The sequence below is a fragment of the Balearica regulorum genome, chromosome 6, assembly GCF_011004875.1.
Source record: "Balearica regulorum gibbericeps isolate bBalReg1 chromosome 6, bBalReg1.pri, whole genome shotgun sequence".
Classification (NCBI taxonomy): Eukaryota; Metazoa; Chordata; class Aves; order Gruiformes; family Gruidae; genus Balearica; species Balearica regulorum.
In genome coordinates, this window is record NC_046189.1 from 30,058,167 (window position 1) to 30,073,511 (window position 15,345).

The window sequence follows — 15,345 nt, forward strand, 5'->3', positions numbered from 1 at the left end:
TAAAAACATTTTTTGTACACTTAAAAAGTTACACCAATGAGATATGGATATTTTACATAAAGTCTAACACTTAAATTGCAGATATTTGGAGCCAAAGTTGATTGTATTTCTAAGAGAAGCTAAAACATACATTCAGCAGAAGACTTACATATTGATTTTGCAGTTACAACTCAAATTTAGTCTTTTTTTTCTTCTTATATGGAGAGGGGCAGATTTACACCTCTAGGATTAATGCTAAACACAGAATTTCAATTCAAGCACTGTTTTAAGCACACCTGGAAGGAATGACTAACAGTATCTGCTGAGCACAGAACACTTCCTAGAAAATTATTTATAGAGTCAAGACATTGATTATTTTAAGCCAGTAATGGGTTTTGCTAGCTTTTCATTTTAATACAATGTTAGCTAAAAAAAAAAAAAAAAAAAAAAAATTTGAAGTAACCAAGTGTTGAGGCCAAGCAATGACCATATGAGACAAAGCCATGTGATGGCTCCCTCCAATTCAATAGAACTACCTGCAGTTGTTTAAATCAAGAGGTAGTGACATCAAAGGACTCACTTGAGACTCTCCTGGGAGCTGGAGGAAGAGCGATCTGACTGTGGCAAGGACACGATGCTGTCAGAGTTCTTCAAATGCGACTGCAGGGCCTTCTGGTAGGAAGATTCCAAAGTGTGGTACAAATGCTCTGCCTCTCTGCTGAAGTGACTGTGGAAACCCCAGTAACACCTGGAAGGAAGGCACAATACTGTGAACATTTCCCTGACATGTTTCAGGGGGCAGTGGAGCACAGGTACAGTCAGAATCCTTTTTCACTACTGGTGTTAGTAGGCTCATTAGCACAGTCATTTCAATCACCTACTGCCCCTACAACACAATCAAGACATACCACCTTCTTCAACATGTTGTATTGCTCATACAGCTGCACAGAAGACAAATGAAATTAAAATAAGGAGAGAGGAATGCACCACTTGGTGCGTTGTAAAAACACAAGTAGTCAAAAAAGCTTTATTACAGAAGAAACCCTCATCCCTCTGCCAGCTGTCTACTGTACACAGGAGATGGTAGACCCCCAGACTGATACTAGTTTGGGACTAGGTGCTCAAAAACTACTTCCAAAAAAATGCCAAAAGCAGAACACATGCACCAGCCTGATTCAGGAAAGCACCAGCTGCTGGTGTTTTCTTCCTTAAGTTTAACAAATAGCTTTTATACAATGATGCAGGGACAAATCTTCTGTACTGAGTTGAGACTGTTGACAGACTTTTTGGGAAGAAATAACAAGGAAAAGGAATGAGATGATCCTACATATTTCCAGTCAATGCTATGCTGAAAATAAAAGAGCATTATAAGAGAAGGGAAGAATTCCTCTCTGGTCCAAATCTCCTGGCTGATGGCTAAATACCATTCACTCTCATCACAAAGGAGACAAAGACTCTCGGCACTTTTCAGTGGGCAACTAACGGGCAGTTTAAGAGTAAGATCCTTAGCTCAAATGAATCAACAATTGTTTGTGTGTGACAGCCAGTCTTAAGAGCCTCAGAGAAGTCACATGCATTCTCACATCACTTGAAGGAAACAAATTCCTGTCTTACAATCAGCTACGCTGTTAATTAAGAAATATGAGAAGAGAGAATTAAGCATGCTCTCTGAAGTCTCATGCCATTCTCCTTGCTGCTTATTCAGCTCAACTAGTCACCTGCTGTGAAGTCTCAGTGCCTACTGTATTTTTCAGTGATGGACACGTTCCCTTTCAAAAGGATTGAAACCGTCCTACTGTGAAACACCTCTGCTTATAACATAGCATTTAGATTAATGAAAGTTTTTTTCATTGATTTCATGTTTCACAGCATCCTCTTTCTGAAGAAAAATGTTCCTGCAGTGTTCTGTTCAGAAGAGCATGATCCCAGTACATCAGCATACTACCATAAGTACAAACACATTCATGGAAATTCAACAGATCTTCAACAGAAGAAAGTTAATTGCAAATATTAAAGTTTCCTATAGATACAAAGATATTATTTCACTGTCCTAAAATATTTCCTTAATTTAGGATACCATTTAGCAGTGTACTAGCAAAGGACTTGTGTTCAAGAGCAGCAAATTAACCAGTCTTGCATACAGGCAAAGAAGAAAAATATATAGAACTAATAGTATTCTTGCATTAATCAGATGAAATCTCAGTTAACTGCAAGCAACTCAAACATCGAAAAGACAGACAAGGTTACTAGTTCTCGACTCTAGAACAACTCAGGTAAGCATTTTACCAGCTCAGACAGATAAAAAGACATTAAAATATTACAAGAACAAAGTGAAACAAGCACCATTAGAAGATGTGATACACATAACCCAGCCCTATGCGATCACCTCATATGACATCTCCTGCTGAAGCACACGCTCCCATTGAAGCCAAGGGAAAGTTGGCATTAACTGCCAGGAGAAAATAACTTGTCTGGACTTCAGTCTCCAACATGCAATACCACTGACTCGCAACACAACAGGGGCAAAGAAGGGGAGGAAAAAAGACACCAATAACAGCTTCCACTTACTTTCTTGCCTCTATCCTGGCTTCAGAGTCTGCATCATGAATTCCTTTCTTTATCGTTTCAGCTAACACTGATATGTGTCTGAAATAAGAAGGAAAACATTATCCAGCAGTCTGGAAAGACGCACCATGCTTACGAACAAATGACTAATTTGATTTTGCTTTGGTCTCCAAGAACAAAGAGTTTATCACATCCTCTCATTTCCATGCGGGTCCTTTGGAGCCTTTATTTATTTACTGTTACAAGTCAGTTTTATTTCACTCACATTGCTGACTAGGAAAAGGCAAGTAGTCTTCTTCATAGGTCAGTCTTTAGTTAGCTATTGAAACTGCCTGGGTAGTCTAGGGCTAAGGAAATTGTGCCCCAGTCTTCTCCCACAATTATTCTTGCTGTTCATTAGTTTGAAATACTATAGAAGGCTCAGAAGCTCTGATAGACATCTAGTAGCCTTCATCTCATTATCTCACTTTAGGGTGCAAAAGGGAAAAAAAAAAAATACTGAGTTCAGGGATTCACTCAGCCAGGTTTTCCAGGGCTGGCATAGGAGACAGCCTCACTGAACTCTGACTGCCAGAACTACAAGGTTGAATGGTGCGTGTGGATGTACGTACGTGCTTTTTTTGTGGCAAAAATATCTCTACTAGAGCTACCTGATATAATCTCACCTTAGATTATCCTTTCGCCAGAATTAACCTCCTCAGACATAAGGAGGAGAGAATTAACCCGCTTGTTGTCATAACCTGCTTGTTTTCAGAGCTTACCTTTCTAGGGAGTGTGTTTGCCACTCCTGCAACAGCAAGTCTAAAAATTCAAAACAGCGCCTAAGAGAAGAAAGAGAAGAAATGCTGAGTTCTCTACATTAACAGAGGCACAATGATTTTTCTGTACTAGTCTCTAAACAACAGCCATCCTTTGTTATGAAGCTTTTTTCGGACACTGGAATTCAGTAACGACTCCCCTAAAAACATTAGCATATCTACAAATGCCATCAATAAACAGTCTGAAGTAGTAACTGGAGGCATCTCCCTACAGAGAAGTCTAGAGAGGGCTTGACAAAACAATCCAGAAAGCCCCCTCTTTTTTATTAAACAGGATACAGACCCATGAGATCCATGCTAATGCTACTTTATACCTGCTAGTTTCAGGCTTCACACAGAAACTTCATTTAGCTTCATGTGGAGACAGACTTTTTCAACTTTAATCTTTCCTCGTTTCAAAAAAAACTAAGGCACAAGTATGCTGTTCAAGGTTTGTCACCAAATTCAACAGCCACAAGTCCTTCTTTTTGTCTAACTAGAAGAGAACTAGCTAATCTACATGGACCAGGCAAGAGTCTCCCAGTGAGGTAGTGAACTGAGGCACACTTAGATTTTAAGTGCAGAGAAGACCATCAGCAAATCCAGTCCAAATTCCAGATGACACAATCACAGAACGCTACTGCCGACTGGCTCAAAAAATCTGTGTCACTGTAAGAGCTATTAGTGGGGAATAGGAACATGTCTGTAAAGAAGCCAAAAATGATATGACATTTTTATAACAACATGTAAGCACAAAGATTAGTTTTAAAAAAAACTTTTTTATTCTCTGCAGTGCTGCAGCTTACACAAGATAGCTGACTTTAAATTTGATCCCAACTTATGGTGGAGAATGAGATGTGTTCTTTACCAAGTGCGTATATCAACCCTTTTCATGAATAAAAACAAATACACAAGTGTTATCAAAAAGTATATGTGAACATATTTACTGGTAAAAAAAGAGAATAAATTCAAGCTAAATGCTCACCTTCTAACTGCAACAGACTTGGAGGTACAATTACTGGTTATGATGGGTATTAATCGAGGGATGTGCGTGTGCTAGAAGAAAATAAACAACAAAAACAGGAAGAAATCTTTACACCACAGTTCCACAGAACGAAAGACCATCTCCTTCAGCCACCTCAGCCCAGCATGCAGATATTTCTTTTTGTTCAATTCTTAAAAATAGAACTGCTAAATATAGGAACACTAACTGATATGGCATGGACAGATATTTTTATTATTAAAAATATTTTACATTTTATCTGTTAAAATATGTTTAACAGATAGTTTATTTTGTTCTATAATGACAGGCTCCAATGAGTCAGGGAGCTGAAGTCACTGCAAGAGGGTCTAAACTGTCAGCAGTGACATCTTGAGAGATCCCAGGCTATCTACAGCTTCCACAGTGAATCACTAGGCAGAAGTCACCTCTATAACCTAATGGTTTTAGGAAACATGCACTGTCTGTGGGGGGTTTTTAAAAAGTTTGCTCAGCTCTGAGAACTGGAAATATATTAGTCTGCAAAGAAACATTTTTCATACTATTTTGGCAGGGCTTAACTATCATCACCTACACAAGGCTGCATGACATCTGAGACAGCAAAGCCCAGCACAGAAGAGTAGATTAGGCACTTAATCTAATTTTCATTGCAGTAACAATCATATTTTCTCAGAAACACCACAGTATTTGGAAATAACATTGTCCTCTTTTGATATATACTTACTCGAATGATTAATCTAACTGCTACAACACCAGAAGTGGCCATGACTTTGGCACTATTCGGAATTAGATTAAAAATTGTTGGCATGATGGCTTCTGCCCCATGGTCAAACTTGTTTCCCAGAACTGACGACAAGTGTCTGAAAAACAGAATGAAGTCATGCTAGTAAGTATGCTGGGGATTAAGCAAGTCAGACTTCTACAGAACATCTGACATAAGCACATCTGACATCTCAATCTTCACAACTGTCACCTCCTCTCCAACTCCAAAGGACAGAGAACACCATGTTTCAAGAAGTAGTTCCTTTACTTTCACTTCAAATGTATGTTCTATATTCATCTGAAGTCTGAGAAACAGTAAGTTCAGCATAAAATAAAGTAACTAGCACAGCTAAACATTTATTATCAAATGGGATCATGCTGAAAGAATGTATTTTTCCAAACTTGTTAGTTTGTATTACAGTTTCTCTGAAACTGTCTATTTTGCCTCCATATGCACAAATCTCAAAAAAGCTGTTACAAACACTGCAACACCCTGTTTCTTGAAGCATTTCACAAAGGATAAGCCATCAAAAATAAAAACTAGCTCAATTTGAATCAGAACAAAATATACACATTTGCAGCATGTTCAGTCTTTCCCTACTCAGTGCATGAATGCATGGCTTAGTCATTCAGCATCTCTCACATCAGTGCCGCTTAAAACTCAAGAACAGAGTTTGGCACAACTACAATTAGTGGCCTACATGGACGTGGTTCTAAATAGCTGTAGCAAAATCACGTTCTACCTATAACTATGTAGTACTAGCAGCATGAGTTTCATCCTAAATGTGTTTTAACCAGTGTCTGTTCCTTTTTTCCCTACATCAGATTTCAAGCACATTTAGAAAGCAAACTTACCCCAACGTGATACAAGCCTCTCGCACTACTTGAGACCGCAGGTCTTTAGCGGATAATTTAAATGCTCCATCCAAAAGTCTTAAGTGTTGAAAAAAGTTATCGTATTCTGCAGCTCCAGCCAGAAGTAAGGAGCGGATCTTTTTCAACTGTTAGCACCATAAAAGAAAGCAGTGACTGTTAATGAGCAATAAACACAAGGACAGTTATGTTCAGGACCTGATACTTGGTTTCCAGAGTCCTTGTACAACTGTTCCTCAACATGCATTGAGGAACTCAGTTCTTAAAGTCCAAGCAATTTCATTATTTCAGATCTCACATTCAACTCATAGGTTAACATACTAAGTACGATAATATAAACACACTAGTTAACTGTTACAGGGATCCAGAAGTATTGCATACAGCTACTCAAACTGTATTGTTAATAACCCAAACATTACTTTTTAAGCCAAAAGATATCTTGAAGATTCTCCTCTACTCCTCTTACAAACCACCTATTTACAACAGTTTCTAAGGCTTAGGTCCTCTCACAGCTAACTATTGTATTAAAAAGATGACTTGACGGTCATGGCTCATACTCAGATCTGAGTAATACTGACTTCATTAAAATAATTACCTGGATCTACCAGAAGCAGAACCCTGACCCCATCAAAATGGGACATTTTCTATTAGTATTACAGGGACCACCATTTCATCCTATAGACATTCTTTTGGACACCTTCACAGGCCCTCATGTATAGCAATGCATCTGTACAGTGCCTCGATTTAAGCTCACTGTTATTCAGTACAGCAAACAAAAAAAAAATCCCTCAAGTAAGCTGAATCAGCAGTTTGCCACTCAGATGTGTAATACAGGATTTGACAGACATGTCAAAGTTGCTACACGAGTGATGAAAGTCTACAGTGTAGACAAGATCATGCATCTATTTATATCATGACAACATAGCTCACTTCAGTAAATAAAATTCAATCTTGGCATGCATATAACATCTGATTTTCTACTTTCACATCTCCCACAGTCATATTTATTTATTCAAAACCTAAGTGTGTAAATTCTTTCTAAATTGTTTCATACCTCTCCTTTTGCAAAAGTATAAATAAGGTCTCTAAGCAAAGCAACCTTCTGCCACATCAGGAAGTTTTAAAATATTCTGAATACCACTTCTGACATTCCGATTTCAGCATCTGCTAGCAAATTTCTGGCTTTACATCTGGATTTGCTGCATGACTTCCAGTTCAACCTGATGCTGTCTCAATAGATTCTTGTGTACCAAATAGCATCTTCCTTCACAGATGTGGTTTAAATTCAGTCTCATATGGAAACACTTCCTCCAGGTTCGGGGGAACATAACGAATGTTCACCACGAACTACATTCTAGTCTTACTCTGAGGTTCTCCCAGTCCCCTCTTCATTAAGCTCAGTGCAGCAAAAAATTAATATGAGTTCATATCTAAGTTCACCACTTACCGCGGAAACTCTCTGTTCCCAGTCATGCTTATCATCTGATAGTATCTCTCTTATTTTGTTTATGGATTCCTCAAGATCCCGGCTGGAATAAATCTGCAAATTTAAATACAAAGTAGCACTATAATGCAAAATTTACTCCAGAAAAATCAGATCACTTCCCAACTACATTCTTACGTCCTTTGCTCCCCAATGCTTAAATGTCATATGCTAGCCTTGGACACAGCTAGCTTTGCATAATGCAAAGCATTTACACCCATTTCCTGCAATCAAAAATTACTAAATGACCACAAGACAATTAAAGGATCATCTTTTATTATTTTACCGTATTTTCGCAATTTTAAGCGGCATTCCTGCAGCTTCTAGTGGCTATATGAGTGAAGACCTACAGAAGATCATGAGTGGATATACGTGCTGTTCAGCTGCCCCAGAAATAAAACTTTGGTGAAGGGGAGGAAACACGTGACATCTCAGCTATCCAGCTGACTCCATCAGCAAACATGCACTACCCAGCTGTCACACTCACAACAGCAGCAATCCCAGAGACACAAGTCACCTTTGTTGCTTCCAGCTCCCAGGTGGTACAAATGAAGTGTTGAGAGGCTCCTTCTAAGACTTAAGTTTTTGTTCAACCAGACTGCAGCATGCATGTCCAGTTCCAGCTCCATGTCTGCTCCTGTGATACCTCCCACCCCAATTCCCTCCACTTCCCAGGGTTTCACCGCAACTACTGGCAGATGCCACCATTGAAAACTTGCTTCCATCCGACTCCCAACTTGCTTTCCCTTAAAAGGAATTTGTCAACATCACAACAAAGCACAATTTGCCAGTGATTAGGACTAGATCATATATCCATCTTCTGCTTTTTAGTACTGTGTGTTTTAACACATAATTCTACTTACCTGAACCGTTGGGACATCTTCAAATGCCTTAATGAAGTCTTCTTCATCCACAGCACCTGCTCCCTCTTTGGCTGCTGACATACAAATGAAAAAGCTTTTTCAATCTTCTTATCAACAAGAGAATCAATTAAGAAACCACCAGCTATCAAGGCACCTAAATCAGGAGAAAGTTCACTATCCTTGCAGCCTTGGAGTGCTGCCGAGCTAATGAAAACAGAGACAGGGAAATTCAATGCCAGGCACAGACTACACATTCACAGCATCCTTCAACTCCTAGGCAGAGGGCACATCAGGGAAGTCATTACAGCAGCCACTCAACAGTTAGGGGACACAGTCTGAAAGATGAAAGGGAATATTTACTTTAATTATATGGGAGATTTTATTTTAAAGGATTCAATCCTATCTATAATAGATAAAGGTGCAGATCTAGCAGGTGCACAAACAGAGAAATGATAAGCTAGATAAATAGTCTCTGGAATGCTAATCAGATTAGAGACTGATAGAGGGAAATTTCTCCATTTCTATAGGTTCCATGTAGAATTATGGCTCACATGCAGAATTACTGCTCAGGTTTTTTTCTGCTCCTTCATTGCCAGCAGTGCCCAAAAGTCTTGGAAAAAGGCCAATAGATCAGTTTTAGATTGCACGGGCTGAAGTTTAGCGTGCAGCTGTAAGCAACCTGCCTCAGATCAACTAGAGTTACAGCTATAAAGGCAAAAATCTACACACCACAACACTGACATGATTTACTCATAGCCCTCAGTGCACAATTACGCAGGTCCAACCCTTCACATCATAGGCATGTGGAGACTGCTTGGAGATTCATCCTACCAGAGTTCAGTCGTGGCATGCAGACAACATACATGTAATGATTTCATAGGGGAAAATTTGTTACTGGATCCTTGGGGCCAGTCCAGAAATCCTCGCAATAAGCTCAAACATGAACACTATAAATACTTCACATAAAGGTCTATTAATATATGCTATTGGCTTACTTGAAGACTTGGAGCCCAGAGCTGCAGACCCAAGTCTGCGGGTAGTCCCCATCCCAACTCTGCGTGAGTTTGCAGGGGCTTTTGAAGATGTAGAGGAGCTAGCTGAGGAAGGTCTGTTCCCATCCACAGAGTCTTCATCATCAAAAATTTTATCTGTCAAAGAAAGCATACTCAGCTGTAAGTTTGATGAAGCAAAGGGATGTCCCAAGGAACACACCCACATAATGGTAAATATGCTGCATGTTCAGCTCTGCTCTGACAGCTCTCATCTCAGCAGCCCCTTCATGCTAGAAATCTGGTTGGAACAAGTCCAGAGGAGGGCCACGAAGATGATCAGAAGGCTGGAGCACCTCTCCTGTGAAGACAGGCTGAGAGAGTTGGGATTGTTCAGCCTGGAGAGAAGGCAGCTCTGGGGAGACCTTATAGCAGCCTTCCAGTACCTAAAGGGGGCCTACGGGAAAGCTGGAGAGGGACTGTTTACAAGGAAATGGAGTGATATGACAAGGGGTAATGGCCTTAGGCTGAAGGAGGGGAGATTTCAAATCAGGTATTAGGAAGAAATTCTTCATTATGAGGGTGGTGAGGCACTGGAACAGGTTGCCCAGAGCAGCTGTGGATGCCCCATCCCTGGAAGTGTTCAAGACCAGGTTAGACGGGGCTTTGGGCAACCTGGTCTAGTGGAGGGTGTCCCTGCCCATGGTGGGGGGGTTGGAACTAGATGATCTTTGAGGTCCCTTCCAACCCAAACCATTCTATCATTCCATGATTATTCATGAACAACCTCTAGGCCATCAAACCCAATTCTTTACTACTGCAGTCACAATGTTATAAACCCTTTCAATGAATGCATTCAGATAAAAAGTATAAACTTCAAATCTACAGCAGAAAGATGCAAGCCACAGATAATACTTGGGGTGTCTACAGTCTGTATCTCTGATGTTTATGCCTCCAGGAGCTATTTTGCCATGGGCTGTAGTGAAGCCAAGACCATGAACAAATCCAGGTGTGCCAGCGATCAGGCAGCACAGGCTGCCCTGTCACACCCTGCTAGCTGCCTGCACCAGACCGAGAATAAACAAGATAACCCAGGAAAGATCCCATGGCAACACCCAATACTGCTGATAAACCACAGACCATTAATCACAGACCCATCCAGAGCTCAAAATCCACTTTAACTTTTTAAATGATCACCAGAGATTCTTTACAAGGAAACAGAAAAAGTTACCTCAAATTCATAAAAACCATAAATAAGGCGTATTAAAACTTCTTGAACCCTCCGTATACATCCAAAGGGAAGTGCAGCCTTTACCTCCAAACTTGAACAGAAATTAACTTAAAATGAATTACAGTCACTTTGATTGTCAGTGAAGGTCACTTCAATTCCAAAGGAATGCTTATATTGCAGTTTTACACAGATTAGCTAATCCACTTTAAAAACCAGCCTTAGGTTGAAAGGTGACAAAGTGTTTGGACAGCTGATATAGATGGTATTAAGGCCAAAAAAGCCACCTCAGTCCCCATCACTTAGCTTCTCCACACTAACACTTCATTCAAGATTTGAACCTGCTTCATGTCTATCCCTCTGCAACAGTCCAAAGTATGCATCCGCTCCCTACCGTTTCAGAAAAATTCCCTTTGCAAAATTTCACTTGGCAAAAAACTGAGCAGGTGCTTTTATCCATCCCTACGCAGGAAAGCACCTGGGAATATCTAGTAACAAATACAGGCTCCTAGTTAGACACTAATGAGTGAAATTTAATACAGGTTGAACTTTCCAGAAGTACGAAAATAAATTGATAACAGTAAAAACATATTCTAGACAAAAGAATAGAAAGAGAAGTCTGTATTGTCCTCAGCCCAACAGCCTTAAGGAGTTTTCCCTACCCAAAGTGGTATTGGCTTATTAGCACAATAATAAGGGCTCCTTGGGCACAGGAACACCGTCACAAATCTTCTAAAACCTAAACCCCCCATTTCCGATATGCACCCATGCACACAATGCCATACTCCAACACTGAAATGGCAGGTAGACAGCAGCATCCAACAAGAAAGGTGGCCAAGGACATCTCTCCTCTTAATTTTGATGTTCAAGACGACTTGGAATATGGGAACGGGCTAGGGAAAAAAACCATCTAAAGGAAAGGGGTAATATAGTAACAGGTACTTGGACTGTTGTTTGGGCAAAAGTGAACAAGACAAAAGTGAACACACAAACTTTAACATCCAGAAATGTAAGGTCACACAGCTAAGGAGAACAACATAAGCCACATTTAGGATGTGGACTCTCTCTAACACAGTGCCCTAAGGCAGCCATGGAGACTGCGCTGCTGACACCAGTCATGTTCTGACATACATAATTCAAAAATAATTTGAAAAGAGCTCAGGGAAGGACCATGAGAATGATTAAAGGATTGGAAAATATGTTTTTAATTAAATTAAATGAAAATTCACTGCAGGGAATTGTTTAGCCTGGTCAGATTCTTAACAAGTTGCTTGATTATATTCTGTGTTAACACAGCAATGCAAGATTTATTAATGTAGTTTTCCAGTGTGATTTATTAATATCATTTTTCACCTAACAGAAGAATATACAAGGATACTGGCTGGAAGTTAATTTAAGTTCTGAATTGCCTTTTTTCCTCCCTTTCTTCCCCCCCCCTATTTTTTTGCAATAATCACAGGACTGACTCCCTGTGAGGTTAGGAGGTGTGCCACCCAAAGAATTCTACCACAGGCAGTTCTTAAAAAGATACAGTCTAGTTCAAACAGGAATTATTTCAAAAACATTATTTGGTGAAAGTTGCACAGAAGGTCATGGCAGATCAAAAGAGACTTTAAAACATGTAATCTCTGAAGCCTCTAGGATGGGGTTTAAGTGATGCAGAAACACTTGCACAGACCTTGAATACAAAAACTTCTGAGCAAAATGTGCCCCAATTGCATTTGTATCAAAAGCTTCTATAGATATTAAGCAAATGATTATTTGTGATATATATATATATAAACAGCCAAGAGAAAGTCAGTCATACTCAAAACAAAAGATACTTTACTACTTCAAAACTACTTTCATCTGGTTATAAAATTCTCCATCAGCTGCATTTCAGGCTATCTACATGCAGTCTTAGTTAACTCATTTCCTCCTATATTTGTATTTTAAAGCTCCTCTGAAAGGAGAAGAGGGTGTGGTTTGCTATTTCATATAATAAATAAAAATTCAGAAAAATAGATAGTAAAAGGATCACACACCTATAGCATTTTAGCAATTACATCAACTATCATTTCAGTGTAAAACAGGCTTTTCTGAGCATTAGCTAAAAAACAACACTCCAAGAGACCAGCCAGCACCAGCCCACAGTTTTGGGGATGTTTGGATTACAATCACATCCTCCTGTTCATTAAGTCTACAAAACTAAGCATTACATATTTATCAAATCAGAATATCCCTTCAATAACCCAACAGCATTTTCTCATCTGAGCATTGCAGAATGACAGTGCCACGTTCAGAACTGCACATCAAGTCTTCCAGCAGCACGTGTGCAGGACAGAAAGAGAAACAAAGAACAGAAGGAAAGCTGAACATCGGAGTACAGAAAATAAGAGAAAAATGAGCTACTATACATTATCACTAAAAAGACTTTTTTCCATTCATTGACTCCTCTTCACAATAATCATTTGAACAAGAATCATATTTTTTTGTAGCCTATCTGCAAATCACAAGGTGGTAAATTCAGTATGGGTGTAACTCTCGTGACTCCAGCAGAGGTGCACTGAAGTAGAATCGGTGCCACGTTCTAATATTAAATAACCATTGATGTTGCCCCATCCCAAGACCCCCCCAGTGCTCATTTATAAGGGCCATATAGTACTCTCCGTCAGAGACATGCCCTTACAAAAGAGGCCTTTGTCTGCTCACCACTCTGCTGTGTCTGAGAAACAGAGAACACAATTTGCTTTACATTTTTCAATTCTTTACATTATTTAAGAAGGAGAAAAAAAAATTGCTTACAAGTACATATCCTTCTGCAAATAAGCTTCCTCAACATTCCTTCATATTTTCCATAGCGTGCCCAGATGTAACAGTGCTTCACAGAGCGCCGCGGCTTTCAGTCCAGAACATAATCAATCATTGCCCCTCGTATTCATTAAGCATGCTGTCTTCACACGTGGATTTAAACAGCCATGGCTTCAGTTCTCTCTCTACAACTGCAGCTCTGCAGGATTCTCATCAATACCCATTTCAACCCATGAAACTTCGGTTCACTTCTAGGAAGGAAATTCCCTGCTAGCAAGGGGAACCCAGGACAAATAATCCGGGATGAAAACAAGCTGAGTCTGCCTGGCTGGGCTGGCTTGCACTAGGAACCAGCCTGACTTTATCCCCTGGGAAGCGCTAACAGGAGCATCTCAACAGCTGTCATCATTTGTCCATGACGAATAAATTTAGTCATTATTCATTTTAATATGTAACCCCTTCAGGTCTGGGCAAGGTGTAAAACGGGGAGAAGAGACCATGGTAATTGTCCAGGAACTACCGTAAACAAGGACCAGCATTTCCCCTGCCTGAACCGCCAGCCTGGGACCTTTTACAGCAAAGTAACTGAGTCTCAAATTTCCTTTCCAATGAAAGGAGATGCTTTCTGGCACTAAAAAAATCTTGAAGATGTCACGTTTAAATTTTTTCAGTATTTGCCTGTAAGATTTAGAGCAGATAGCTACTCTGCAGTGACTACAGAGAAAAAAGAAAAGAGCTTACGATCATGTCTGTTCCTAATGAAGATGCCCTGCTATGGTCTTCAGGCCCAACTCTGCAAGGCACTAAACTTGCTCTGGCCTCGCTGCGCCCATTTATCATATGTCCCATCTCCAAGCGTCAGCACAGCTAATGTGTGCAAGACAGATACAACTTGCAAGTATCACCTCCATCTCTCTCAGGAAAATCCTCCCTTTTGGGTGCAGATGAAGGTGGATGGCAAGAAAGAAACCTGCCTTCCCACCCACCACATAGTGTTCTGAAGATGGAGCAGATACACAGCTGCTGAAGCTGACATACATTTCAGCCCATGCCCAAGCCCTACTAGGTGGGCAAAGCCCAACCCTCTGAATATCTGAGAGCCCCCTATAAAAGCTGGAACATGCACAGGCAAATCCACTGATGCCAAAGAACGTGGAGTACGTTCTTCCTTACTCCCTTTTTCCAGACATGACCCCACATCCATTGGTTAATGGTTTTGAGATAGACAGCCCTCAGACACCTCAGCCCATGCCCTCCTCCAGGGCCTGCATCTGGCACCACCATCTCCAGCCCTGACTCCCACAGGACATGAGGCACAGTTCACTCCTCTCTGTGGGTGTCCCACCAGCTTCCAAGCACGACAGCTTCAGCCAAGCTTAAATGCTTCTTCCCATTAGCATACACCAAACCCATGCATGGCTTAGCTGCAAGCCTGCCCAGCTCCAACATAGATATTGTATACATTTCTCTAGGAAAATGAATTTACAAACTCACTAAAGGGACATGTATAAACTCCTCAGCAGGATTAAATGTTTAAAAACAAAAGAGTTGCAGCCATGAGCACAAGTACACAGGCACAGCACATCATCAGGGTTTCTTGCTCAGCCATCTCCCAGTTTCCCAGCTGCTCTCTCCTCCTGGCCCCAGCCCCTTCTTCCCCACCCTCCACACCAGGCACAGTATTTTGAGCCTTCAAGACACCACCCGCCTGGGCTCAGTGACACAGGTCAGCCTTCCCAGTGCCACCTGCCACCCTGTCCCATCGGGTCTAGATGTCCCAAGCTTTACCCAGCCACTAGCTCCAGTCCCAGTCCACCCCACTGCCAACTTTCGGCACAAATTGATGAACTACCTCACCATCCTTCGCAACTGGCTTTCAAGTGAATTCCCAAAAATCCAGCCTCAGTGGGGATCCCTCCTAGGGCTCACCAGAACTGAGCCAGCCACAGCAACGGTCATGTCTGCAAGGATATGCATATCACCATAACCTTGGCTTTTTTCTCTTATTTCACATAT

At 40.7% G+C, this 15,345-nt stretch overlaps 1 protein-coding gene across 3 annotated transcripts in view; it reads right to left on the minus strand.

Annotated features, from left to right (window-relative positions):
• The window catches only part of CLASP1 (cytoplasmic linker associated protein 1), a 183,983-nt gene that overhangs the window by 85,829 nt on the left and 82,809 nt on the right, over positions 1 to 15,345 (minus strand). For all 3 annotated transcript variants that reach the window (XM_075757030.1, XM_075757029.1, XM_075757031.1), the window contains 9 exons: positions 9,318 to 9,470; positions 8,323 to 8,396; positions 7,424 to 7,516; positions 5,959 to 6,104; positions 5,066 to 5,201; positions 4,327 to 4,397; positions 3,306 to 3,365; positions 2,548 to 2,625; positions 560 to 727 (listed from right to left, as the gene is read on the minus strand). In XM_075757030.1, the coding sequence (XP_075613145.1) occupies positions 560 to 727; positions 2,548 to 2,625; positions 3,306 to 3,365; positions 4,327 to 4,397; positions 5,066 to 5,201; positions 5,959 to 6,104; positions 7,424 to 7,516; positions 8,323 to 8,396; positions 9,318 to 9,470 (979 nt within the window). The remainder of the gene's footprint in view (positions 1 to 559; positions 728 to 2,547; positions 2,626 to 3,305; positions 3,366 to 4,326; positions 4,398 to 5,065; positions 5,202 to 5,958; positions 6,105 to 7,423; positions 7,517 to 8,322; positions 8,397 to 9,317; positions 9,471 to 15,345) is intronic.